Below are 27913 nucleotides of genomic sequence, written 5' to 3' on the forward strand. Positions count from 1 at the left end.
TTTTGACTTCATTACATCCAAGAGTTTATCTTGTCTCATTTTGCACTCTGACAATTCTCTTTGGAGGCGATTCTTTTCACTTGATAGTTTCTCTCTGTCTTTTCCAATATTCTTCTTCATGGAAATCATTTGTTCTATACCTTTATGGACACTGCTCATGGAATCTTTGAGACTTTCCTTCAAGCTATTCACATTTTTCATCAAAACCATCAGCTCTTGTTTTTCATCTGTAATGTTTTCCTACAGAGTTCTAAATTTGGTGTTTTTGTGTGAATTTCTGGGCCTTTTCCTTCTGGTTCTTGTGGTTTTGAACTGATTACGTCAATGAGAACCTTCAGTTTATCGTCTTGTGTTTTCAGATTAAGGTTGACATCTTTGAGTTTAGATTTCTCTTTGTTGATTCCATCAAAGAGATTCTTGGTTTCTTCTGTTTCTTGTGCAGTTCCACCATTGTGCTTTCCAACTCTTGCTTATGTTGTTGAATGTCTTGTTTGTGTTGTTGTAATATTTCACTTTGTGTCTGGATGTCATTCCTAATCAGCTCTAACACCATTTCATCATTCAACATCTTTTGTTTCTCTAATTCGACTTCTTGCTTTTCTTTTTTCAGGGTTGCTTCAAGAGAAGAAACTTTTTCTTTTTCCCACTTCATTGTTTCATTCCAACGGTTTTCCACATCTTCTCTTTGTTTTAATGTGTCACAAAGGACTCTCCTCAGAATTCCCTTTTCTCTTTCAAATACCTCTTTATAACCAGCCACATTTTCCTTCTGTTCAATAAGACAAAGAAGTTTCTGTCCCAAACCAACAGAGAGGTTTTCTACACCTGCAATCCCTTGTTGTAGCTGGACCATTTTCAATTGATGTTTTCACTTAGTTTCTCTTTTATGTGTTGGATCTGTCCTTGTTGAGGTTCTGTTATTTGACTTTTGTCCAAGCCGCTGTCCTCTCTTGGTGTCAACCCGGGCCTCTCTCTGTCAAGTTCTATATTCTGGATGAGAGCATTTCTTCTTCTGCCTTGCGCATCCTCATATAATCCACTAGTTGCTTTTCCTTTTGGGCGGTGATCATTGCAGCTTTAATCCACTCTCTCATCTTATTCACAGCTGTCGTCAAAAGTTTCATCTCTTCTTATCTTTCTGTAGTTGAAGCCTTTTCGATTGTAGTTCCTGTGTTTGTGTTTGGAACAGATGATCTTTGCTTTCTCTGCCTTGCTGTTGTAGGGCAATCGTGTTCATGATGTCTTGAAGTCTTTCATGATTTCTTTGGACTGAAACCGACAAATGTTTAAGTTTCATTTTCTCTTTGTTGATCTCTGCCAAGCAACTGCTGGTTTCTTCTGCCTTCTGGTCGAGTTCAGCATTTGTAATGTTTATTCTCTCTTTCTTCTTGAATATCTTGTTTTTCTTGTTGCAGTACTGCACGCTGTTTCTGGATATTGGTCATCATCACTTCTAAAGCCTCTTTTTTGTCTACTCTGTCAGTCACTCTTACCAGATTCTGTGTTTTCCGTTTCAGTTCTTCCGTCATTTTGTTTAGGTCTTTTTTATCCCGGTCAACCATTTCTTTCCATTGACGACCCATCAATTTTCTCTCATTCCTCATGGAAATAGTGATGGATGTTAGATTGATCTTTTCTCTTTCAGCTACCTCTTTGTATGGAGTTAAAGTTTTCATCTGGTCACCAATAGTTGAAACATTTTTCTCCATTGAAATACATAGTAACTGTGCATCTTTATGACATTTGTGTAATCTCCTCATTTTAATGTTGGTCAAGTCACACACTTTGTCTTTTACTCCTTGAAGTGTTAGTCTTAGGTTTGCTTTTGACTTCATTACATCCAAGAGTTTATCTTGTCTCATTTTGCACTCTGACAATTCTCTTTGGAGGCGATTCTTTTCACTTGATAGTTTCTCTCTGTCGTTTCCAATATTCTTCTTCATGGAAATCATTTGTTCTATACCTTTATGGACACTGCTCATGGAATCTTTGAGACTTTCCTTCAAGCTATTCACATTTTTCATCAAAACCATCAGCTCTTGTTTTTTCATCTGTAATGTTTTCCTACACAGTTCTAAATTTGGTGTTTTTGTGTGAATTTCTGGGCCTTTTCCTTCTGGTTCTTGTAGTTTTGAACTGATTGCGTCAATGAGAACCTTCAGTTTATCGTCTTGTGTTTTCAGATTAAGGTTGACATCTTTGAGTTTAGATTTCTCTTTGTTGATTCCATCAAAGAGATTCTTGGTTTCTTCTGTTTTCTTGTGCAGTTCCACCATTGTGCTTTCCAACTCTTGCTTATGTTGTTGAATGTCTTGTTTGTGTTGTTGTAATATTTCACTTTGTGTCTGGATGTCATTCCTAATCAAGCAACTGCTGGTTTCTTCTGCCTTCTGGTTGAGTTCAGCATTTGTGATGTTTAATCTCTGTCTTTCTTCTTGAGTATCTTGTTTTTCTTGTTGCAGAATTTTGCCTTGTGTGATGATATCGAGCTTGATTTTCTCTTTGTAGTTTTCTGCCAATGAGCCGTTGGCTTCTTCTAATTTCTGGTTTATTTCGGTCTTTGTTATTTCCATATTGTCTTTCATTTTTGCAGTGAGTTGGTTTTCATGTCGTATTATCCTTTCTTTTATATTTGTTATAATATCTATCAGGTTCAGCATTTTCACGCTATTTTCTTCTAATTGCATATCCATGTTTGAAAGAAATCTATGAGTTGCTTGAATTTTACATAACTCTATGCCTTTTTTTATGTTTTTCAAATTTATCTGTTTCATCCGTACCTGAAAAGTTTCCATTTGTGCTTTCACGTGTTTTTTGAGATTTTCTGTTGTTTTCATTTTATTCATATCTCCACAGGGGTCTTTAGCATGCTTTCTTTTTTTCTGTTTCTGATGTTTTGTTTCCTCAGTCACCATTTCAGTCATTAACGCTTTTCGCTTTTGTGCTTTTTGTTTAGTTGTCAACGATTTGATCCCAAACTCCTTCTTATGCGTATCCTTCCTTAGTTTCCATGTTTCATCCTCATTCCCTGTAGCTTGTTTCGTAATTTTAACCATTCTTATTAAGAATTTGATTCTGGTTATGTTTTCTTTTACAATGTTGTTCTCAGCTGTTATTGCTATGAGTTCATCTCTCTTTTTATCTAAATCAATGTTTTGATACTTGAGAAATTGACATATTTCACTTTTCCCTGTTTCTAAATAGCCATAGATCTTTACTCCGAGGTCTTGAATATTATCGATGCTACTTCTAAGTCTTGGTGATATGGGTACCATTTCATATTGGGTGTTTGTGATTTTACACCCATTCTTTTCCAAATCCTTTTGTTCATATTCACTCGATACACAGACAACTGTCCTCTGGTCTTGCACATTTTGGTTGTCACGGAACATTGCTACCTTTGGTTGTCTCAATTTTAATTTCAACATCTCTAATTCATCCTTCTCTCTTCTGATTTTCTCCAGTCTTTGGTCTAGTTCTCTTCTCCTTCTTTGTTCTTCCCTCTTAAATAATATCTTTGCTTCTTTTATTTTATTCATCACTCTTTCATTCTTTCCCCTCTCTCTCACCATTTGTTTTAAAATAGCCTTATTTCCTTTTCTTTTGATTTCCAGCTCAGTATTCAGCACCTCCAATTCTCCTATTTCTCTAGTCCATTTAATGCTGTCTTGCCCTTCAGTCATATGCTGTTTTTGTCTTTTATTTGTTTCACTTAACAAAGCCTTTTTATTCTGTTCAATTTTCATTTGTGACAGTTTTCCATTCTGTCCCTCAGTCTCTTGTACCAACATCTCACTTACCTTTCTTAATATCTCTTGTACCACTTTTTCACTTAGTTCAAGGTTTTGCACCTCTCTATTACATTTTCTGTCATTACATTGATTTATAACCAGTTTTATTTCTTCAATCAGTCTTTTTTGATGTGGTGTGAGCACTAAGAATTCTTCAAATGTTTCTTCAGCTTGTTTTGCTTTTTTACTTGTGAATGATTTGTCCCTTACCAATTTTTCATATTTCTTTCTGTTTTCTCTTTCAAATAGAGATTCTCTTTCGTTTTCATTTCCAAGTTCAGTCTTTAGTTTTTCAGTTAAAGCTTTATGCTGAGAGGTTGAAAAGTAGATTTTGTTCCAGTGTTGTTTTGAAGCCTCGATCTTCTTGTTTAGGTCTTCAAACATTCTTACACTAGCATCAGTCTTTTTCATATTACACATTATTACTTTGCTTTTCTCCTTGGCTTTACCAGCTATTTTTTCAATGTCATTTTGACATTTTAGAATCTTTTCCAACTGCCGCTGAGTCCCCTCAGATTTTCTTTGTATTTGTGTCTTCAGAATTTCTAGTTCATCCTTCTCTCGTAGGATATTCTCCATTTTATGATCCAGTTCTCTTCTCTTTTTCTTCATTGTACTTTTCTGAATGCATGTATCTACATTGAGATTCTGTTTCTTCTGGCCCATTTCAGTTTCCAAAAGCTTCTGAAACTGTCTGAGATCTTGCAGTAGTCCCTTGATGTCATTATCAACAAGGTCTTTGGTCTCATTACCTGTTCCATCTTGGCACTCAATTTCTGGTTTGAGACATTTTATGACTTGCTGTGTTTTATATATCTCAGCCCAGAGACTTTGTAAATCTCTGAGTCGAAGATACTTTCCATCAGAACACACTTGTATCTCTTTAGCAAGTGCCTGGGGATCTTCTTTCCACTTTTCCATTTTGTCAGGTTTTTGCTCAACATTAGTAGTTTTTGACTGATCTTCCAGGTCAGTCTGCATAATTTGTTCCCTAAAAGCATTTGTTCTCTCCATCAGAAAATCCCTCTTTTGTACTTCCTGTAGCAATGTACTTTCTACAGTCCCCATTTTCCTGATTATAACTTCAGCATCTTCCTTCTGACACTGTATTTCATCTAATTCTGTGACAATACTTTTCATCTTTTGAGTTTTTTCTTGTAATTTTGTAGTATTTGTTTTTATTTGCACCAATACTTCCTCTTGCTCATTTAGCGTATATATCTGATTTTCCAATGCTGGTATTTCTTGTGGAAATGATTTTCTCTGACTAATATGTTTAAAAAATTTCTCATGGATTTCTGTCTTTCCTGCCATTACATAACCTTCTGATGTTGTAATGTTCTCCAAAGGATTTTTTTCTGCAGCTGATTTTTTTGCTTTGTCAGTGAGAATTTCTTCTTTATGGGTGCATTCAAGTTTTTCTTTCAGAAGTCCGAAAGTAAATGGAGGCTGTGTCAATTTCCATTTGTTGATCTGGTTCTTTATGCATGTCAGCCTGTCCTAAACATAGCAACACAGAGATGTATTAGCATGCTTTAAACTGCAAGATCTTCCAAGTAAAAAGAGGCATACTGTCTGTCAGAACTGGCCTCAAAATGTGGGGATTTAGAAGTTAGAAGTGGAAAATTGTCCAAGTTAGAACTAATCATTATCTATAACCCTCAGTTGCTCTCCAGTTTCAGCTGAAGAACAGATGAGAAAGAGAAAGAGGACAAATGTAGCTTATCCACTTCAAGTTGTTTTTATAAAGATTTAGAATTACCAACATTACTATGCAGACATTTTTTTTTTGCACTTTCTTGGCCAGAGAAAACATTTTCTCACAACTAGGCGTTTGCTGGTTTGATTTCTAAACTTTAATTTCCAAATGTTGTCCTAGTTGAAGGTAGTATGCTGTGTGTTCTATCTGTAAGGTCTGTTTCATTAGTACATCTTGTCTGTTTGCAGTCTGAATTCCAAACCTAGAGCCTGCCCACATAACAAAGCTAAAACAGCCAGTAACTCAGTGGCAGAGACTAGAATATGTGTAATTGGTCATATAAATATTTTCCCTGTTGTACTGTGAAAAAAGAATGTTCTTAAATAAATGTAAATTGGGGAAAAAGCAAAGATCTCATGTTATCAAAATATTGCACAAAAGACAAAAACTGTATTTAAAGCCGGAAGAAGCTGTAACCTTGTTCTCCAAAATCAAACTTGAAAAACACAGATACTAAAAAAGATTTTTTCTTTTAATGCATTTCCACGTCTGTATTTTTTAAAATAACCTTCAAAATGTTTGGCTTTCTACTTTTAGTTGATAAAGCAAAATAAAAAAAAAAGACTTACCATGTATGTTTTTACTTCATTGCTCTTTCTGATGTTCTGTTGGCTTTTGAGCATTTCCTGGTTTGTGCTTCTAATTTCTTCAGTAGATTTTTCTAAACTAATTTTTATTTTTTCTGAAATCAAAAGTAAAGTCAGTATTTCTTTCCATTTTTTTTCAGTCTCTTGTCTTTGCTGGTCCATTTTTTTCTTCAGAATGTCTAACTGATCACCTTCTTGAATTATTTTCTCCAACTTCTGGTCAAGCTTTTTTCTCCTTTTCTCAGCCTGAAAACTCATCCATTTAATTTGCGTCTTTTCTTCAAAAAAGTGTTTCTTGCAAAGTTTTGTGTCTTCTCTAATCATATGCAACATTTCGCTGATTTCATCTGGTTCAAAAATTACTCTCTGCATGTTAGGCCTCACTTTTTTCTTCAAATATTTGATTCTGCCTTTCTCTCTTCTCATATTTTCCCTAAGATCCTTAACATCTTCAGCTACTTGGCTCATGAGTTGCGTTTGCTCTTCCATTTTGTTCCTTTTGCGTTCCATATCTGTTTTTTATGTATCTGCAGTCAGTTTTCCACTTTCTTCATATTGTTTTGGTGTTCATCTGTTCAGAAAAAGTGTGAAACCAAAAGATATTAGGAAAAACTAAAACACTGATGAAAAAGTATACTGCTGCAGTATAATTTCCCCTCAAATTTACAGATTGTAACTTGTGGTGCACATAAACATAATAATTACAGTTATGTCAGCTGGGAACATTCTGATTACATTAGGCTCTTCTTTATCCATAAGGTAAAACTTTATTTGATGGGGTGTGAATAAGACTGACATGAATGACACTGTCATAAACATGACATAACATTTGTCCTGAATATTTGTGACAATAGTCATAAATATTTATGTAAGTATTTACATAAATAAATATTTATGTACTAAAATACTTTTACATAAATACTTTTTTTTTTACATAAAAAAGTACATGTACATTTTTAAACCCCATAACTGTAAGGTTGTCTCTTAATCTTAAACATATTTTAAAGGCAAATAAATCTTTCACTCCAATTTTAATCTCGCAAATTAAAAGCTAATATGTTAGTCAGTTATCCTTTCTGTGCATTATTTAGCAACTTTGCTGATGTGACATGGTGCTTGTGTTCTTTGCTTTAGCCACATAAAGAACAATTTTATCCTGAGGACACATGGTGGGTTGTTGGCAGGGGGAGGACAAATGTTGCTTACAAAGACATGCTACATTGTGGAGGATGATAATGAGGATCAGGCACCAGAGGGAGAAGTCCCTATTTGACCATAGAGAAAGAAGCAAATGAAATATTCCCCAAGAAATTTAGGTAAGTCATTTTTATGTTACTGTTTTCTCCAGGTGAAGGGAGGTCTGAGGGGACAGGTAAGTAGGGAAAGGTAAGCAGGAATCAACATCCACCAGCTGAGTAAATAAGTTATGTTTTAGACAACTAATTGTTGTCAAATGTCAAATTTGTTGTTTCATCTATTTATTTATTAATAAACTCCTTGCAAACATACATAAGCCAGAGTATCTGATTGGAAATAATTTTGAACGCTTATTAAGTGAAAATATACACTCGTGCCTAAAACTATACATTAATGATGCAATCTGAATAACAGCAGTGGCAGTCTGTATGAACTTTTGCCAAACAAATATTTGATCAGAATAATTTTGTTCAGCTCATGTCATTATGCTACTTAATTAAATAATTGTATTGCCCTTCTCAACAACCAGTCATGTTAACTCAATATTTGTCTACCATTTGTCAACATTCTGACAGTGCGACAAGTTAAACTCTCTGTTTGAAGAAAGAACAAAGAACAATAATCTTTTATTATTTAATAAATAATAAACTTTTATTATTATAGCTGTACCATCTACAGCTATGATGGTAGTTATAAGTCGTTCAAGTATGTTCCACTTCACTTCATTAATGTCAAGACTTAACATTAATGATTCTGTTAGCATAGCATTTGACACTGTAATAACACTGAATGACATTGTTATAATTGTTGCTACTAGTTTCACTTTATTTCAGGCAAGAGTTAATAGTAATGACTCTGTAATGCCACTTAATGACATCTTCAAAACTGTTGCTACTTGTTTGACTTTACGCGAGGTAAGAGTTAAAATTAATGACACTCTAATGATACTTAATGACATCTTCACAAGTGGTGCTACTTGTTCCAATTAATATAAAAGGAATTATTGACTCATTCAATTATTTGACATTGCAATAAATCTTCACATTGTAATAAATCTTAATGCAATCTTAAATACTACTTGTTTTGCTTTATTTAATGCAGGAGAAAATATTAATTACTGTTTTGTTAAAGATTTTGATAGTGTAAGAACACGGACATTATTATAACTACTGTTATAACATGCGGTGATTCTTGGTTAATGTCAAGTTATCATAATGAAGACATTTTGTCTAGATTAATGACAAGTTGTCATAGCAAAGACATTTTGAATATTGTCAACTTTATATTAAAATTGTCATGATTTACCAAATGGCACGTCATGACAACAGTCATAAATATTCATGAAGGCTTACTCATATTCATGACAAGTGTTATGTCATGTTTATGACAGTCTTATTCACACCTTGACAAATAAAGTGTTACCATGCTGGGTGTTTCTATAACTTGATTGTATTAATAACCATTTGCAAAATCATGCTCCACAGCTGAGGAATATCTAATGACATCTGGGTCATTGACTTGGTATGTTTGACCAAATCGTACCAAAAATATTTCACAAGGACAACCTAAGGAAGTCATGCCAATTTTTTATCTTTTATTTCAGCACATCAGAGGCACAAATGGTTGCAGGTTGTAAAAGTGGGATGATTTTGTTTTCACATAAAAATTTTCAAAAGTGTATAACCTAGTACTGAAATCACTAAAGCACCAGTGTCCAAAAATGTTAGTGTGCAGTTTTTACTGATGCAAGGCCTTTTAAAGTAGGAAAGTACAAATTAAAATCTCCTGAAAATGGAAAATATACCGTGCAAAGCAAATTGTTTATCTTTTATCAGCCATGTTTTTACTTTAAACCCAAAGGTAAATAGCACCACAAACATTTATACTTATTAGATGCATCCATTTGTTACTCTTGGAAAAATGAAGCAAGAGTAAGCCAGAGTGTCTTTTCTTGCTGCAGAAAAGACATAACAGAAAAATCCACAAAAAAATGACTAATTCAAAAAAATTAGGATATTGTGTGCCTTTTTTTTTTAAAACCGAATAAACTAAGACCCTTTTTCAGTTTCAAATCAACATTGATTTACAGATGCTTTTTCTACAGATATTGAACTTCCTTGATTGTTTCAGGACAACATTGTATGTTTATTTTTGAGCAGGTACAAATGAAAAGTCAGTCTTGCTAAAAAAAAAAAAAAAAGATGGAAAAAAAAAAGAATACAAAATATTGTGAATCCCTAAGTACTTTCAACTTGACATTTTGGGCTTCCATGACAAAACATTTGGAAATCCCTACTGTAAAAGGTAAGAGAGGACTTTCTGTGAGAAATTTGCTTGTTTGCTCTTCAGTTTTAATCTGGGAGGAATTCAGGCTCGCACTCAATAGCATGCATCTTATCGCATTGGCTACATTTTCAGCCCATTCCTTCTCTCCCAAGATCAGAAAGCAAAAATTCAAAACAATATGCTATGCTCAAATACTCCAAATACCTGGTGCACTCTCCTACAGTGCAACATTTATTATGACTGGGAAAGTTTAATGTCATGAAGAGGACCATAGCCTGATCCCAGCAAGTCACTTTCACATTAACTGTTAATTGTTTTAGGCATTATATATGACTGGTAGTTGGAGACAGATATTTAGAGATGTGTAAACTATTTTATGTGTATTGGAAATGTACCTCAACATATACATAATAAAACAATTCTGTCTTCCATTTCAACAAAAAAACAAGTATGTATATGGAGAAATGTACAATTGCTGTATAAAAAGTGCAAAAAGCTGGCTTCATAACTATGCTCACTTAACCAGCTTTTAAAACGGCAGTTTTTGTTTAAAAGCAGTTTGCCATAATGTTACATGTTGACTTCGCATTATGTTCCCTCTCCATGTTGCTCCAGATCAATCAGATTGTGAAAACTCACCATTTTCTTCAAATATAGCCATGCTCCAAAGTTACAAATTCAAAGGTAATGCCATCACAATACAGACCTGAGTAAAAATGATGAAAAAATAAATCAGAAAATTATCCAAAGGTATAAAGGTGAAGTATTATTTTTTGTACCTGAATTCTTTTTCCATTTTATAAACCTTCCAAAAGGATGCTACATTTAATCTGTCAATAGAGTACTGGTATGCATGTTAGGCTGCACATATATCTGCTCTAAAACATTTGGAGGTGTGTACTAAGTACTGAGACATTTGGTATGCTCACCAAGTCTGGATTCTGCTGATAAGGGGGGGACATGTCTGGCATGTGTGTGTAGGTGTGCGTATGTGTGTATATGTAGACATACACGCACATGCGCACGCCCACGCACCCACCCACACCCCCCCCCCCCACACACACACACACACACACGCACACACACACACACATATATATATGTTCTGGGTTGCTAAACAAATGTAAGTAAGAATCCTCTGGACATCTGGGTTGCTAGATAATTATAAATATGTATCCTCTGGACTTCTTAGGTATGCTCTTAATTTGTAAAAGTAATGAGTACTAAGTGTTTCTGTTCTGGAAGATTTTTTGGGGGGGTTGAGTTTGTTCTAATTATTTTTCTGGTTTGCAGTAATAGGAGTCTCTACATAATAATCTAAAAATTAATCTAAGAATAATAATATTGGTCTAAATTATTTTTTTTTCTAAAAAAAATAAATAAAAAAAAGCTAGAATGACTAAGTTCCTTTTTTTGGGTTAAAAGTGAGTACACCACAGACTCTAAATATTAAAAGGGGAATTAAATAAAAAGAGGAAAAGGCACATGGTAACATTTGGAGAAAACAAAGACGTGAGTGAAGGCAGTGACATCATGGGGCCATGAAACCAGATTCCTCAGCCTCCCAGCAGAAGTCCAATAAGATGTTGTTATCAAGCATGTCCTTGGAAGTGCTCGGCTCCACAGTTGCATGGACAACAGGTGAGGTGAGGTGAGAAGAAGCGTTATGTTTTGAGATCTTCAAGGAGATTGGAAAATGCAGCCCTTCAAGGCAACATGGGAAAGCCACTTCAGATACAAAATGTCCTAGGTCAGGTAGATTATAAATTTCAATCTTCCTAAAGTCTCTCCAGTACATCTCAGTTCCCAATTATCCAAATTAGTGTGGCTGTTCCACTTTCAGCTGAGTGAACAGAGCTGAAAGTGGTTGTTCCACTTGCTCGATCTGGGAGAATCTAGCAACTTCTCCCAGATTGAGTCGATTCTGTTAGTGAATTTTAGAGTCCTCAGCTGGGATGTGAGTCTCAGCAAGACTCACATCCACTAGTTCAGCCCAGTTCATTACAAATTTGTCGATAAGCCAGGTATCCTCAAGCTCCAAAAAGCAGAAATCCTGTTGTGAAGAATAAATACAGGGTGTATCCCGCAGGGTGTGTCCCTGCAGGACAAGAGGGCTCCACTGTGCCCAGTCTTCTTGTTGAGAAAATTTGATCAATTGCATTGAGAGACTGGTAGACCAGATCCATAATTTTTAGATTTGGAAGATGTACAAAGGAAGGCTCCAAAAATAGAGAAAAAGACAGCACAAAAACAGAGCAAGCAGGAGAGGCATGGGCAGAAGGCCAACGGAGGAAAATGATCTGAGATGGCAGTTGTTTAATTCAAAATGTTTGTAGATTTAGAAACTGCCTGGAGTCTCCTGTTTTTCCCAGGGTGTAATGATAATTTCACCTTCTCAGTCGATCATAGCAACGTAAAAGGGGTGTGTACTGTTTAGTCCATCCATATAGTTCAATACAGTGGTACAAAAAAAATGAAATCATGACAACTGTTCATGTATAGAAAACACTGATTCTCCTGCCGCTGTTGGGCCAGAAGCTCTCTGGTTGGGGTGGAGTCATCCAGCACTCCGGTAGGTGAAAATGGCTTCTTCCTCTGCATGCTGCCATTTGCCTAAACTACTATTAAATTGTAATTTCTTTTCAGATAGAAGGTTGGTGCAACTTGGCAGAGACCCAGCTGCTTTGTTTCTGAAGTTTGTCCTATTGTTTTGCTTTGGGTTATTTTCTGTTTGACAATGCTGCTACTAGTCTTGCTGCTGGTAGAAGCTTTAGTTTTTAGATCATTTAATTAAAGCCTTGGTTTTTAATGGATGTATATGTCTGAGGTTGGGGATGAACTCATTTTAGTATTTCTTACTCATTTTTAGGGCTCATAATATTTAACAAGTGGAAACATTTAAATAGATAAAAAAAACCAAATTTTATATAGTTGAAAAAAACAAAACACGACTTCTTGTCCGAGTTGGGTACTGTGTTTTTTATTAACATGAAAAATGATACAAAAATCTTTCAATTTTCTTTTGGAAATTTGTCTTTTCTGTCTTTTTCTAACCTGCCTAAATGGTCAATTTTGTAACAGTATCACAATAAACTAACTCAAAATACCCTTATTTTTGAAAAAATACTTGGATGAGGATGTTCTTCTTTTGTCAACTGTTGGTATATCATTTTGTCCCTGTAAATCCATGAATCGCCTCCTACAGCTATATAAACTGCATATAATTGCCACTTCCTTTTACTGATAAGATCTCAAACACATATATGTATGTGCCATTCTCTGTGAAAACATTCAAATCTAAAAATCACAATCAGCAGGTGTATTTTTTCAACATAAATCTTGTTAACAAAGTATCATGAGAAAAATACCTTTGATTTTTTATCAGAGACAAGTTTATGTAATGGCTTTTAAACCATTATCTCATTGATTGCATATTTTTTCAGCATTTGTACTGAAAAAAGCTTTGGTTTCCACTCTATTGGAGTTTTAAACAAATGTTTGAAATGGTCAATTCTGTTACCAATGACTTAAACAAAATTGAAAGAATGAATAAATGAATATTAATTCTAAAAGATTTACTGACTAAATTATGTTTAAAACATCCGATATCTTTACTGAAATAGGCCTACAACACACTCTCAAAGTCAAATCCGCCCACTCAGAAACTGAACATTTTTAAAACACCAACTTTGCCGGCAGTAAGTCGGGCTCTTTTCCAGTGAGAATTGACTGTCCTTTCTCATCTATTCTGTTCATTACTTTCATGCACAGAATTTCTAGGCATAGACAATGTGTTGAGGTGTTTTGGTGGCTTTAGGATACGCATCTCTGCTTTTTGCAGCTGATGTGGTCCTGCTGGCTTCATCAGGTCATGATCTGAAGCTCCAGAGAAACACTGGAGCGATTTGCAGCCGAGTGTGAAGCCACCCGGATGAGGATCAGTGCCTCCAAATCCGAGACCATTGTCTTGGGCCGGAAAAAAAATAGAGTGCTATTTCTGGGTTGGACAACCTTCCCCAAGTGGAGGAGTTTAAGTATTTTGGGATCTTGTTCATGAATGAGGGAAGAAGGCAGTGGGAGACTGACAGGCAGATTGGTGCGGCATCTACAATGAAGCGGGCACTGTACCGGTCCGTCATGGTGAAGAGAGAGTGGAGGCAAAAAGTGAAGCTCTCAACTTACCGGTCGATCTACGTTCCTACCCTTACCTATGGTCACGGCTACAAGGGCATGGATACAAGCAGCTGAAAGGGGTTTTCTCCAAAGGGTTTCTGGTTCTCCATTAGAAATAGGGTGAGAAGCTTGGTCATCCGGGAGGGACTGAGTATAACCGCTGCGCCCAGGATGCCTCCTGGACACCTCCCTGGTGAGGTGTTTCGGGCACGACTCACCAGAAGGAGGCCCTGGGGAAGACCCAGGACACACTGGGAATGTCTTGGGATTCCCCTGGAGGAGCTGAAACAAGTGTCTGGGGAGAGGGAAGTCTGGGCCTCCCTTCTGAAGCTGCTACCACCGCAACCCAACACTTGATAAACGGATGATAATGGAAGCTTACCCCAGGGGCCATGTTTCATTGGCTGACGCCCATTTTACATAATAGTGCGCCTGCCACGTGTGTGGCCGTCTCACAAACACAAGCTAATGTACATGCATTAGTAAACACATGCTAATGTATCACCAGCAGACTGGCAGAAAGTTTTTGCATCAACAATCGAAAAAGAATGGTTCTCCATTTCCAGTGGGGTATCTGTACTGGTGATGTCAGGTATCCTGATCGTATTTGTGGTTCTAAAATTCACAGATTTCCAAATCAGAAGCAGAATGACTTGCTTGGATCAAAGCTTGTGAAAAACTGCATGAGCAGCTCAACCTTCATAGGATGAACAAGACAGACTTATCACTGCCGTTTTCCTCATCTACCGAAAGCATTTTGCTGTGATGTGCATAATGTTGGAGGCGTCACGGCTCAAACACCTTGATGTCATCCAAAAAAGATGACATGAACTTGTTAGTTCCTCTGTCCATTGTTGTAGCTGATATTTGGTGAAAATCTGGCAGAAATTATGCAATAATGGACTCAGAAATACTCTCAGTCCAAGTGGAAGACCCCATGTTTACATAGAAACAAAGTGCCATGAGGCTTTGTTTGTGAGACTTGCGGCCATGTGGGATTTTCTAGGTCGGTTGTGAGCCGAGCTTGGTAAGGTCCATGGATGGATTGACTTTGAGAATTTTTCACCAACAACTGAGACCCAATATGGCAGTGCCTCAAATTGACAATAAGCTTGAATAAAAACATGTTCCTACATGTTTTTCTTATGTAAGGGAACATCTAATATCAATGTCACTTAGCATCTGCAATTGTAAATGTAACATATTAAAAGCCACATAAAGACAGTTACAAAGTCGGCCTTCTATCACCTGAAGAACGTCTCCAGGATTAGAGGACTAATGTCTCAGCCAGATCTAGAGAAACTCATCCATGCGTTTATATTTAGTCGCATTGATTATTGCAACAGCGTCTTCACAGGCCTGTCCAACAAATCAATTCTCCAGCTGCAGCTGATCCAGAAGCTGCTGCTCCTGTTCTCACTAAAACCAGGAAGATAGAGACATAACAGCAGTTTTAAAGTCCCTCTACTGGCTCCCTGTAGCTCAAAGAATAGACTTTAAAATACTGTTGTTAGTTTATAAATCACTGAACGGTTTAGCACCACAATAAATTAAAGAGCTACTGTTGTTGTATGAGCCTTCCAGACCTCTCAGGTCTTCCGATTCTGGTTCTGCTCTGCACCCCCAGAAACAAACGAGGAGAAGCAGCTTTCAGCATCTATATACCACAAACTTGGAACAAACTTCCAGAAAACTGTAAAATAGCTGAAACACTGACTTCCTTTAAATCTCAACTAAAAACGCACCTGTTAAGAATTGTATTTGAAATGCAATCAATTACAAATGTGTCATGTTTTGACTGTTGATTCTATGTTGCATGACTTTGTGTTTTTGTGTTTATGATGTATAGCACTTTGAAATGTGCTAGTCAAATAAAATTTGACTGACTAATTGATTGAAAAGTGGTGTATCCTAATAGAAAAAGCTGCATAAAATGTTGCTTGCAAAAGGTAGTATGAGCAATGGCTAATTAGGCCTTGAATTTTAACTGGAAGGTTGTCAGCTTAATATGATGTAATTCTCATTGTAACATAAACATAAGGCCCAAAATAGCTTAGGTCTTAGGAAATTTATTTCCTGTTTACTGAGAAGTAATGTACTGTATCATAATAATTTAAATACTTTTCAGTAATAAATTGTTGTGGTCCTGTCAACTCTATTGCATACGTCAATTCTGACAACATGACAACTCTGTGTATGGAAATTGGGGTAAACTGTGTCCAACACAGTCATTTATTGAACTTTCAGACACCACAGGCTGCAATGTGCCACAGCAAAGGAAAAGTAAAGTAAAAGAACTGATTAAGAACTGAAAACCACTTATGAGTGTGTGCCTGATAGCAGAGATTACATTCTAATATCAGGATTCAACACCAACAACATGCAAATGTTTCCCACTCAAAGACAGAAAACAAAACCTTCAATCATTTACAGTTTTTTGCTTTCAGGCATGATGGTTATTTTGTGATTACTAAGTGATAGCCCGAACACTGCTGTAGCATCTGCTCTAATGATGATCTGACATTGTTGAGTATGTGGGTCACCTTTTTATAACTGAACCGAAACACACAAAACTTAACATAGATAAATATCTACATGTTAAGGTTCTCAAAGTCAAGTTAGATTAACTAACAGGCTACTTTGTTTCCCTCCCAATTTTTGTTTATATTAAAACCTTACTGACCTGTGACATGTGATAATCATAGACCTTGTTTTCTCGTGGTCATAGTTAGCAAAACGCATCGATCCTTTTTCTTTTGAAGAATACAATTAAGATTAGACAATTTGACCGCTAAAACCAATGGGCTCGCACTTGTCGGCTCATTGGTATACTGAATGTTGATTGGGTGTTTACTAGTACTAAAGGGGTATGAACTTTATGCTGACCAAAAACAGACTACTATCAGAGACCCCCAGGAAATCCCCAATTCTCCAGAACTCTATCAGGTATACTTCTGCTGAAAATGTCAACACAGATAACATATGTTTCTAGTTAATACACCAGAATAGCTCAAGAAGTTAGAAAAATTTCACATTTAAGAAATTTATGATATTCAATAAATTACAATATATGTGCCAATAAGTTTTGTCAGATAAAAGATGTCTTTCAAAAATAACCTTTAAACATATTTTTTACTAATTCCACATTTTTTGTTTTAAATAGCTTTTTATTGGTCTGATGTAAAACTCTACTTTTAAATTGTTTTCATTACCTACAAGTCAAAAATCATCATAATTAACAAAAATAAAGGGTTTCAAACAATTTCTGTCTATAATCTAAGTAAAGTTTCACTTAGTGATATTTCTGAAATAAATGGGCTTTTCAATATCCCAATTTTTGTAATTTGCAAATATAAGTAATTGTTTTTCCATCTCAATTTATTGAAATAGAATAGTAGATCTACCAGCATAACATGTCAGTGTGTCAATATTTGTTGTGAACATCTATTCCAGCTTGATGATATCTCGTGTTATTGACAAATGGATTTATTGCCTGCTGATGAATGATCCACCTCTCTTTTGTTAAAGGAGTTAGTTTTGCTCATGCAGGACAACAATAAATGGATTCAAGTTGTTATTCAGTAACATGGTGCAGCAGAGAGACATCTTGTTTCTGAAAGCATGTGTGGTTCCTCCCGTGCTGAGGCCCCGATATCAGAAGGACGCCTCAGCCTGTTGATATGGGCTGAGGACGTATCTACAGCCTGTTTTTTTAATCAGTGTTACCAAATGTTAAACAGGGTGTGGCCTACCAAGTTCTCACATGTGAGATCTCTTAATAACCTGGGGAAGTTTGCATTAGATGAAAATCCCAATCAACAAACAAACTGCACAAAAATATCAGGCAAAAAGCTGTTTCAATATATCAGAAAGATTTTGCCTACCAGTCTGCTTTTCGACAGCTGACAACAAATCAACCTTTTGTCTGTGTGACCACCGGCTGAGGAACCACACCCATCATAACCACATAGTACTTAGATTTATCATTTTGGCTTATTCTCAATATAGTAACAGGAACTAAAGGAATAGCCCTCCATTTACATGTACAAATCCAGAGACTTGTAAGAAAAATGCATTCATTTAAAGCTTGTGTTGCCATCATCTCTCCAACCAACCAACTTACTGAATAATCTGGATGATTACAGGAATGTTGGACTTGATTGGTAGTTTCACTTAGCTTGTAATATACTACTTTTGAAGCTTGAATGTTCTCTATAGAAATAATGATACAGATTATTAAATAATTAAACAGTTTCCTCATGTTGACCAACTGCTTTGACACTTTCCAGTCTGGTTTTTGTGCTCACCACAGCACGGAGACTGCCCTCGTAAAAGTATTCAATGATATCCATATAAATACGGACTGTGGGAGAACCACGGTGCTGGTTCTGTTGGATTTCAGTGCAGCTTTTGACACTGTCGACCATGACATATTACTGAATCGACTTGAAAGTTGGGTTGGACTGGTTTGAATCCTACATAAAGAACAGGGATTTCTTTGTTTTAATTGGAAACTTCTCATCAAAGAGGTCAAAGGTCACATGTGGGGTACCCCAAGGTTCAATCCTAGGACCCCTCTTATTTAATATTTATATTCTCCCACTAGCTCAGGTCATAACAGGAAATAATATTAGCTACCACAACTATGTGGATGACACACAGCTCTACATTACAATGTCACCAGGTGACTCTGAACCCATTCAATCACTGAATAAATGCTTAGAAAAGATAAATGTGTGGATGTGCCAAAACTTTCTCCAACTGAACAAAAATAAAACTGAAGTCATTACTTTTGGACCTAAGGAGGAACGATCTAGAGTCAATGCACAGCTTCAGTTATTACAACTAAAACCTAGCGATCAGCCCGAAACCTGGGAGTAGTGATGGACTCGGACTTAAACCTCCAGAGCCACATAAAGACAGTAACAAAATCGGCCTTCTATCACCTGAAGAACATCTCCAGGATTAGAGGACTAATGTCTCAGCCAGATCTAGAGAAACTCATTCATGCGTTTGTCTTTAGTCGCATTGATTATTGCAACAGCATCTTCACAGGCATGTCCAACAAATCAATCCTCCAGCTGCAGCTGATCCAGAATGCTGCTGCTCGCGTTCTCACTAGAACCAGGAAAATAGAGACATAACAGCAGTTTTAAAGTCCCTCTACTGGCTTCCTGTAGCTCAAAGAATAGATTTTAAAATACTGTTGTTAGTTTATAAATCACTGAATGGTTTAGCACCACAATACATCAAAGATCTGCTGTTGTTGTATCAACCTTCCAGACCTCTCAGGTCTTCTGGTTCTGGTCTGCTCTGCATCCCCAACCAGAACCAAAAGAGGAGAAACAGCTTTCAGCATCTATGGACCAAAAATTTGGAACAAACTTCCAGAAAACTGTAAAACAGCGGAAACCCTGACTTCCTTCAAATCTCAAGTAAAAACGCACCTGTTTAGAGTTGCATTTGAAATGTAATATGTATGGATTTGATTTTGTGGATATGTATGTAATTTTTTTTTTTTTTTTTTTTTTCCTGTTGTGGGCAACGGGGCCCGGCGAATACCCGTGGTTAAACAGACGGCGGAGTCCGGCGGTAACAGGGGCTTAAATTCCGAGTAAAAGGGAAGGGGAAAGAAAGGGAAAAAAGAGGGGAAAAAAAAAAAAAAAAAACTTGGTATTTTATTCTGTTGCATGCCTTTGTGTTTTGTGTTTATGATGTAAAGCACTTTGAAATGCCTTGTAGCTGAAATGTGCTATACAAATAAAATTTGATTGATTGCCTCTTCAAATTAATAAAAAGTAAAATACTGAGTGATTCTGCCTAAATTATATTTATGTTAAAATAATTTTTTTCTCAAGAAACTTTAGTTTTATTCACTCCAACAAAACTTCAGTGGTACTAAGTGTTGCTGACAAAAAAATAAAAATAAATTGTAAAAGAAGGGAATCCTTCTTGAGGGAAATGTAACAAGAAAAAAAATCCAACTGAAAGTATTTCAACAGTCTCATTCATGAACTAATTCCTTTTATTGCCAGCATTTTCTTGTTTCTTTTCCTCTGATGGTGCTTTGAAAATGCAGGCTCTGTAGTACTGCAGCTCCTTAATGCTCTCCTTGATGTCATCTAAGGCTCTGGAAAAACAGAAAATGTGAGAGCGTAAGAGTTTTAAAGTGACCATTGTTTGGTAAAGTATAAATGTTACTTATACAGCTGAGAAAAACAATTATGTGGTTACCTAACTTTGTGCTTATTCTTCATTCAGTGTAGCACATTACATCCCATCCCTCCACCCCCTCTTGTTTCACCCCTTATCATGCAGTCAGTAGCCACTGACGTCACTATTACTGGGCATTCATTTCATCAGCTTCCTTCCTGTTATGATCTTGTGACAATACTGTCGGCCCTTCTTACTGAATATTAAAATTGATCCATAAACAGCAGAATCCATAATTAGTGCCACAAACAGAGTGCTGCCATGGGATGTTAGCATTCTTCTTCTATACATGTGGGTTGCTTTTTCCCATCACTAAGATTTTTAGTAGTGAGAGTTTCTTCATTTTCCTTTAGATTTGACATGTAATTGAATACAATTAATACTACACGTACAGTTGAAGAGAAAAAGGTAAAAAATACATTAAATATGTCATTAATTCTCTTGGCAACCTTAAGAGACATGGACATTTAAACCCCACGAGTCCTGTGCGCAGTCTGGCAGGATCAAACTGATCCTGTGTACACTTTTTTACAAGGGTTTTTGTTTGTGTGTGTGTGTGTGTGTGTGTGGGTGCGTGTGCGTGCGTATGTGTGCACGTGATTTTGGAAACAGATGGTCTGAGGGGACAACTCCCAACTTCCCCACTGTCTGACTGTGGTGTCTGCTGCACTCTTCCTGAGCATTATGTTAACGCCATGGGAGAGACAAAAAATTTATTCTAGGTTTTAACTAGTCTCGCTAGTGAGAGTAGCCATAGTAATTGTACCTAAAACACCACTCAAAAGACTTTAATCTATTTAGTCTGAGCACATTGTAATACCTACTGAACTACAACTCTATGGTATTTTACATCACATTGATTTAATGAATGATAAAGCTGTAATTATCCCACAGGTTGTTTTTATTAACCTGTGGGTTGCGCTCTTATGAGGTGCCATCTTGAATTCTTCTGGGAACCACCGTCTGTAAACAGTCAGAGCAGAAGCAAAATCCCATCATTAATTTTTTAAAATATATCAAAACAAAATAAAAGAAGATAATTCAAACACAGATGTTTTAATTCCATAACCAGTTATGTTTTCATTCTGAGTAATATTAACAGAAAATATTAACATAACAGAAGTCAATTGAAAAATGATTAAAAGAAAAACAGAATATAAATTATGTGTTTTAAACTCAGGATTTTGCCAAAATAGACTTAGACTCGTACTTTATTGATCCCTTGGGAAGACTCCCTCAGGAAATTGAAGTTACCAGCAGCTTACAGGCAGAAAAGTGGCACACAATGCGCAAAATACAAAAGAATACAGCAAATACAAATTCAGTACAAAGGTACACACTAAATGTGAGTAGCCAAAACCCTAAATCAAGCAAAAATAAGCAAGGACTAAGAATATAAATAAAAAATATAAATACAACACAAAAGAAAATATAGGAATTTGGCAGATAGATTGACCAGTGATATGGTATTGGACTATATGCACTATATATGGACCGAACACCAATGTGGTGTGAAAGCAAACTAAAGCTGCTGAAACCTGAATGACTTCAACTACATTCCACAATTCCCTATTGTGGAATGTACAATATGTTTATATTGTACTTCTTACATTTTCACTGTTTTTTTTTCATACTACTGCAAATTCAAATGTTTTTGCTTGAATTCAGGTTCCTCAGCAGATCATCTCATCCATTCAGTATTCTCAGTAACGTTGGGAGGAAATGCAACATTTGATGTGTGTGAACAAGACTTTGAGTTCTGGAAGCTTCACAACTCATTGGAAGATCAAATCCTTACCTGCAGAGCTCTTTGATGGTGCTGACATCAATGATTCTGTAGTGAAGATGGTACATGAATTGTGGCATGTACTTGTCCAGGAACCTTTTATCTGCATGCACAGAGTTGCCTGGAGAAGAAATAATAAAATATGAATATTAAGGTCTTGATACAACAACATGATAGCAAGATAAATCCTCCCTCTCATGAGGGTTAAAGGTAACACACCAGCTGACATTTAGCTGTGAACTTAAGTGGTGATCTGTTTTTTTAAAAAGAGTTATTATTAAATGTATCAATTATTAATTTGGTCACTGGTTAGCCAATTTATGTTAAACACATTTACCATACTGAGTATGATGCTGAAATAGTTCAGTAGAATTACTCTATGTAATACTCATGCATTCTGATAAATACATTCAGAGCTGTAAACACAAGCAAAGTTGTTTCAACCACAACACAGCACTCTAGTGTATGAGTCACTTAACAAGTGTGATTCTATAGCTTTTCTGACAACCTACTGTAATGTTTACAGTTTATCTATGAATAGTTACAGTGTGGATTAAACTTACCAGCAAGGGGGCATTGTCCAGGTGGAGTGTGCTGCCTGACAAAGGACAGAAATTCATACTCTGCTTGTCCCAGGGTCATTTTACTGTTTTGGACAGCCTGGATCAGTCCTGACTAATACAAACAGATAAAGCAACAAGTATGACACCATTCATAGAAATCCCCGAATGGATGGATGAAAGAATGGACCATTTCATTAGAAAGAACACAAACCAAATACTAACAGACACAGTTTGTGGCAGTTTGAGATGATCATCTACCTTTCCATGATGCTCTTTACACCAGTCCGACATTCCATCCAGAAGCATTTCTGGTTGGTTGATGATTATGGATGGTCCCTAGAAAGCAACAAGAAATGAGCTTAATTTCCAAGACAAACTGAAGTCATCACACACTGAAGCACTTATTGTTTGTATTACCTCTGCTATAATGTTCAGATCAGAGTCTGTGACGATGCAGGCCATTTCAATGATTTGGTCCTTCTCAACATCTAAACCTGTCATCTTGAAAGAATAAAAATAGAACACAAGAGTAAGTCTTAACAGAGACTTAAAGAAATACTCAAATGTGTCACAGTTTAGTCTCTGACTTAAGTTTTTAACAGAACAAATATTTTTTGAGCAGAAGTTAATGAGGGATTTTCCAAGGATTTTCCAAGGCATGCTTGGGTTAACATATAACCCAAGCATGTTCAAAAGCGTCCTTTTCTGAAATGCTCTGTTTTACTTGAGATGTAAAAGAACATAAACCTTCCAAAAGGTTATACAAAATTTTTCCAGAAGTATTGGGGATCATCAAAGTGTGATGGGGCTTTATGTTCCCTTTGCTCAGCAATTGTTATGGTCTTTCAACTCTCCTCTGCCAGCACTTTTATTGCTGGAGCATAAACTCTGACCTAAAACTTGTCAGGTGAGGCTTGTAAAGCTTGAGGCCTGCACCAATACTTACACTGCACTCTACTCGTCTCTGTGAAGTGTGCACTCAGTCAAAGTGAACATAAGTGTTCAAGTATGCAGGTTACAAGCATGCAAAAATTTGAGAATTGGCACAGTACACCTCTGAGTCCCAACTTGGACTTTCAAAATGGTGGGAGCAGTCATCGTTTTGGCACTTGTGCTGCTAAAAAGTATACCTACAACAAGAAACTATTATTTAAAGTGCAATATTGGTATTTTTGCTTTCCAGGAGATATTTGGCTGTTCAAATGTGTTTTGTTATGACTTGTTGGATACAGAGTAAAATTTTATACTATTCAGTAGAGTATAGTAAAGTGAAACAAAAATTATTTCAATACTTGTTTTTTTTTTTTTTTTGTTTCAAGCACAAAATTAATTGTTTGAAAACAGATTTTTCAGCAATCAGCTTGCACAGTGAACACTGCCATATTTCCGACTGCGAAATGTGACTAAAATATCAAGACAACAGAACAAATTTTTTCAATTGCAACTTCAATAATGTGTTTGGAAAGATTTTCAAAAGATCTATTTCTCTTCCACGTTTTGATATAATATAAGTTGATCTAACAGGGGACGAAGAGTCAAAATATGACATTGACGATTTAACCTTCTGGCTAACATTTTATTCATCAATGCCACTTTCTAAAAATCAACCCCATTTTTAATATTTTTAAGTGACATGTATTTAAGAAAGTGCAGAAAAGCCCAATGTTCATTTGGCTTTTTATATTTGACTTAATTTAAAATGTGAAATTCCTCATGCACTCATAAAATTTTCTGCCTCACTTTCCTCATAGTTTGTGTGACTATGTTTTTTATTTTTTTATTTTTTCTGCTCAGATTTTGTCACACTTTCCTGTTACTGGTGTGTACCTTGTCATATTATTTTCTTAAAATTTTAAATAGACCAAAAATAAACCTGAGTGATGTTGGTCGCCCCACCTTCTTCAAATCAGACAAAATTGGTGTCAAACGTTTGTGCTACATTTGTGCACCAAAAAATTTTATTTGTACCGCTATCATTTTAAAGATGTAAAGAAATGTTTTTAGAGGTCATAAAAAGTCAACCAGACCCCCATCTTCTTAAATTCAGACGAAATACATGTCAATCAAGTCGGCTACGTTTGTGCAGCAAAGATTTTTGTTTGTGCTGCTTTGGCTCTGAAGACACCTATTTCGTCTGATTTGAAGAAGGTGGGGGATCTGGCTGACCTTTGATGACCTCTAAAAACATTTATTTATATCTTTAAAATGATAGCAGTACAAATGAAAATTTTTGCTGCACAAACGTAGCACCAATGCCAATTTTGTCTAATTTGAAGAAGATGTGCAGGAGGGGGTAACTTCACTCAGGTCAAAAACCACCATTGCCACATTTCCACCTTTAAATTGAAAACGTCACATGCAGTGATGAACTGTAGTGAATTACTTCGATAATGTGTAAACAGGACACGTGTAAATGGGAAGCAAAGACTGCGCCAGATAATGGACCTTACCACAGTAGCCGCGTTTCATTGGCTGATGCCCAATCTATGTGGTAGCGCGGCTTACCAGTGGTGCCCAAACTCAGTCAGCTCTCAAGAACAGGTGTTCTGTTTATCTGTGCTACCCGTAAATCCGTCCTACCTTATGGTAATCCGTATGCGCACATCAATGCTACATCACATACTGCTTACTCTGCAATTTTTTTTTTTTTATAAATACGTCCTACCTGTGAAAGTTTCATTTCATGTGTTTTATTTAATTGAACATTACGGTAAGCTTTATTTAATTTGTTTTATGCCTGGCTTTCATTAAGTTGCTGTATTACTTCATGTTTTTAGTTTACATTTAAATATATTTATAACTATATATATATATTTACAATCCTCCTGTAAATATATAGGCAGCTCAATATATTTGTAAATATAAATATATTTACAAGCTGCCTGTCATGCAAACTAAAAACATGAAGTCAAACAGCAATTTAATGAAAGGCTTTAGTTTACCGTGTGCAATGTCATTGCAACTGTCAACAAGTCATTGTTTTGGTGGTTAATCAGGACAAAATGTGTTGTTTTGTGGGCTGTTTTGCCCCTATACTTTAAAATATTTTAGTTTAATTACACTTTATTTTCTTTTTTTTACTAAACCTTGCTAAATAGTTTTTGGTACAGATACTATGTGACATTGAAGCTGTGTAATAGCGGTGTAATACTCTATCAGTCTATATTAAGCAGATCCTATCATTTCAGGTAGAAAGTAACCTGCGCAGTTCGGTGAACACAATGTAACTGCGCTGCTTTTGATAACAGACGTACAACGTATTGATGTGCAAAAAAAGTTGCGGTGATCTGCATTTGTCTGCATTTAATTTGGAGTTGGACAACTTTGGCCAAGAGAATTGGTCTTTTTCCTACCTTTGTCACTTAAACCTGACAAAAAAAGTGAGTAACCAAACACACTTTTACAACACATTGTGTCTATTTACAATTTTTCATTGCTAATGTAATTAGAGGGAAGCTTATACAATGTGACTGCAGCTAGGTGCACAAGTACAAAATACAAGTTTTAATTTTCTATAGAATCTACTGAAATCCACTTACATATTTGAGCTTTTAAGTCTACATCTCGTTTTATGTGAGCCTTTTTTTATAAGCAGTTTCTAAAGCTTGAACACGTTAATGCCATGAGCAACAGACTTGCCTCCAGGTCCACCCACACCATCCTGTGTGACGTTGAGCTGGAAAACATGCTGATTCTCCTGTTCAACTGAACAGCTGAAACGCAACCAATTGATGAAAACCAGCTGAGAGCAGCTTCTCTATGAAGAAAGCCCTTTTGGACAGCTCCAGCGCGCTGCTGCGATCCTTTCGTGCGGTTTGAACAATAGTGTCTGGAAAAGAACAGGGATAAAAACGGTTTCTTTCCGCAAACCAGTTTGAATCTTGCCAAAGTCCACGCGATGTTCCGCGATAGAGTGGTCATACTATTAAGTTTTTCTTCTTCTTTCCGGTCCAGATAGACGGAAGTACCGCTGGAGTACTGCTGCCACCCTCTGTTCTGACAGAGGGTGACATTCTTCATAGAGGCCGTCTATTTCTGCAATTAGGTTTGAATATTACCTCTGACTTTTCTTAAGCTCTCCGCTGATTTATGTCGTGTACATTGAATCAGAAAAGTTTAGGAGGTAAAGCTTTGACTATTTTTCTTAAGTGAGGGTACGAACTTGAAAACAAAGGCCCTACTTTTAATATAAAACCAAATACCAGCTTCTCTGCTCCAACATCAAAGAACATTTGAAATCCCAGCTTCAAACATTTCAAAAACGTCAAACACGTTTTTGTATGTAGAAATCCTGTCATGTTCAAAACAGAAGTGCAATTGTTTCATTTTTGTGACTTTACATATATTGTATATATTGTAACTGGGGTTGTTTTTCATATGCCACCATTTTTGACCAAGACTGTTGCAAAATAAATCTTCTAATGGGACAAACCTTGTTAAAATAAGCTTATTATGAATAAATTTTCTGCATCAGAAGCCTTTAAAAGATTATCAGAAACTTTCCAAGGATCTATCTCAGTGGCATGCTGATTTTGAAAGTCACACTGAAAGAACGCAGAAATATGTAACTTACATTGTAATCTGTTTTGACTTTTACAACTTTTTCTAAGAATCTAAAGAAATTGTGGTTTTGAAGTTGCTTGAAAATTATCAGCAAAGCTGCAATCAAGGTTTGACATCTTTCGTAAAAGAGTTACCAGAAAATAGGCTGGAATCTTAGTGAGCTCTTAATCCAACACATTCTCACTCCCGACTCGTCATATATTGACGATGGGGCAGGTTCCCTCAGCGTCACATGTTGACGCATCGGGTACCCCTTTGTGTCAATAATTGACGAGAAGGGTTCTCTCATTGATCGCTGTACCGCTCCCTAAGCAACACTTAATCACTGACAACAATAAAGAACCAATACTGGTGAGACTCACAAGAGATCATGTTGCGCATGGGGTGTCAACATCCAGTCCTCGAGGGTCGGTGTCCTGCAACTTTTAGATGTGCCTCTGCTGCACCACACCTGAATAGAATAATTAGGTCATTAGCAAGGCTCTGGAGAACTGATCTACACAAGGAAGAGGTAATTAAGCCATTTCATTCCTGCATTTTTTTTGTACCTGTGGCACATCTAAAAACTGCAGGACAGTGGCCCTCGAGGACAGGAGTTTGACACCCCTGCCCTAGCCGTTACCATTAGGTATTTCAATTGTTTTGTTTGTTTCTGCTGTTTCTTTGTGTGTGTTTACTTTTATGTATTTGTGATGTTGTTTCACATGTTATGTGTTTTTGTGTTTGTGGTAATCTGTGTGTTCGGAGGGGGCCTGTGTGGCAGATACAATGTATATATTTTACATCAGAATGTATGCTGTTGTGAAAAACATCATGTATTCTAAACCTGATAGACCAAAAACGTGCAAGCACACGAGCAGCAAATCAGTCAACAGAAAGCAATCAGACTTTACGTTTTTTATTCTTTTTTAGCGTTAAAAAAGAGATGCAGACTAGAAGTGAAACCAAGGGGCTCCGAGTCTATACAGCATGTAATTAAAAACGGGAAGATTCGT

General features: G+C 36.3%; 2 protein-coding genes across 6 annotated transcripts; both read right to left on the reverse strand.

Annotated features, from left to right (window-relative positions):
* Nucleotides 1-865: 865 nt before the first annotated feature.
* LOC129354003 (trichohyalin-like) lies at nucleotides 866-18215 on the reverse strand. Of its 4 annotated transcripts, XM_055023469.1 has the most exons (5): nucleotides 10550-10567; nucleotides 10400-10464; nucleotides 10260-10326; nucleotides 6120-6708; nucleotides 866-5291 (listed from the first exon to the last, which is right to left on the reverse strand). In XM_055023469.1, exons 4-5 carry the CDS (start codon nucleotides 6645-6647, stop codon nucleotides 1356-1358), a joined length of 4464 nt encoding a protein of 1487 aa, XP_054879444.1. In that variant the 5' UTR covers nucleotides 6648-6708; nucleotides 10260-10326; nucleotides 10400-10464; nucleotides 10550-10567; the 3' UTR covers nucleotides 866-1355. The 4 variants fall into 4 exon arrangements, with proteins under 4 accessions (XP_054879444.1, XP_054879445.1, XP_054879446.1 ...); XM_055023470.1 differs by lacking the exon at nucleotides 10400-10464 and having other exon boundaries at nucleotides 10550-10575; XM_055023471.1 differs by lacking the exons at nucleotides 10260-10326; nucleotides 10400-10464; nucleotides 10550-10567 and adding an exon at nucleotides 16477-18215.
* Nucleotides 18216-19800: 1585 nt separating this feature from the next.
* smfn (small fragment nuclease) lies at nucleotides 19801-26349 on the reverse strand. 2 transcript variants are annotated; one of them, XM_055023498.1, is made up of 8 exons: nucleotides 26279-26349; nucleotides 25995-26184; nucleotides 22773-22856; nucleotides 22614-22691; nucleotides 22356-22467; nucleotides 21805-21913; nucleotides 20916-20969; nucleotides 19801-19923 (listed from the first exon to the last, which is right to left on the reverse strand). In XM_055023498.1, the coding sequence occupies exons 2-8, from the start codon at nucleotides 26040-26042 to the stop codon at nucleotides 19809-19811; spliced, it is 600 nt and encodes a 199-aa protein (XP_054879473.1). In that variant the 5' UTR covers nucleotides 26043-26184; nucleotides 26279-26349; the 3' UTR covers nucleotides 19801-19808. The 2 variants fall into 2 exon arrangements, with proteins under 2 accessions (XP_054879473.1, XP_054879472.1); XM_055023497.1 differs by having other exon boundaries at nucleotides 25995-26326.
* Between the last annotated feature and the right edge of the window lie 1564 nt (nucleotides 26350-27913).

The sequence above is a fragment of the Poeciliopsis prolifica genome, unplaced genomic scaffold (assembly GCF_027474105.1).
Source record: "Poeciliopsis prolifica strain line A6 unplaced genomic scaffold, Auburn_PproV2 SCAFFOLD101, whole genome shotgun sequence".
In the NCBI taxonomy this organism is placed as follows: domain Eukaryota; kingdom Metazoa; phylum Chordata; class Actinopteri; order Cyprinodontiformes; family Poeciliidae; genus Poeciliopsis; species Poeciliopsis prolifica.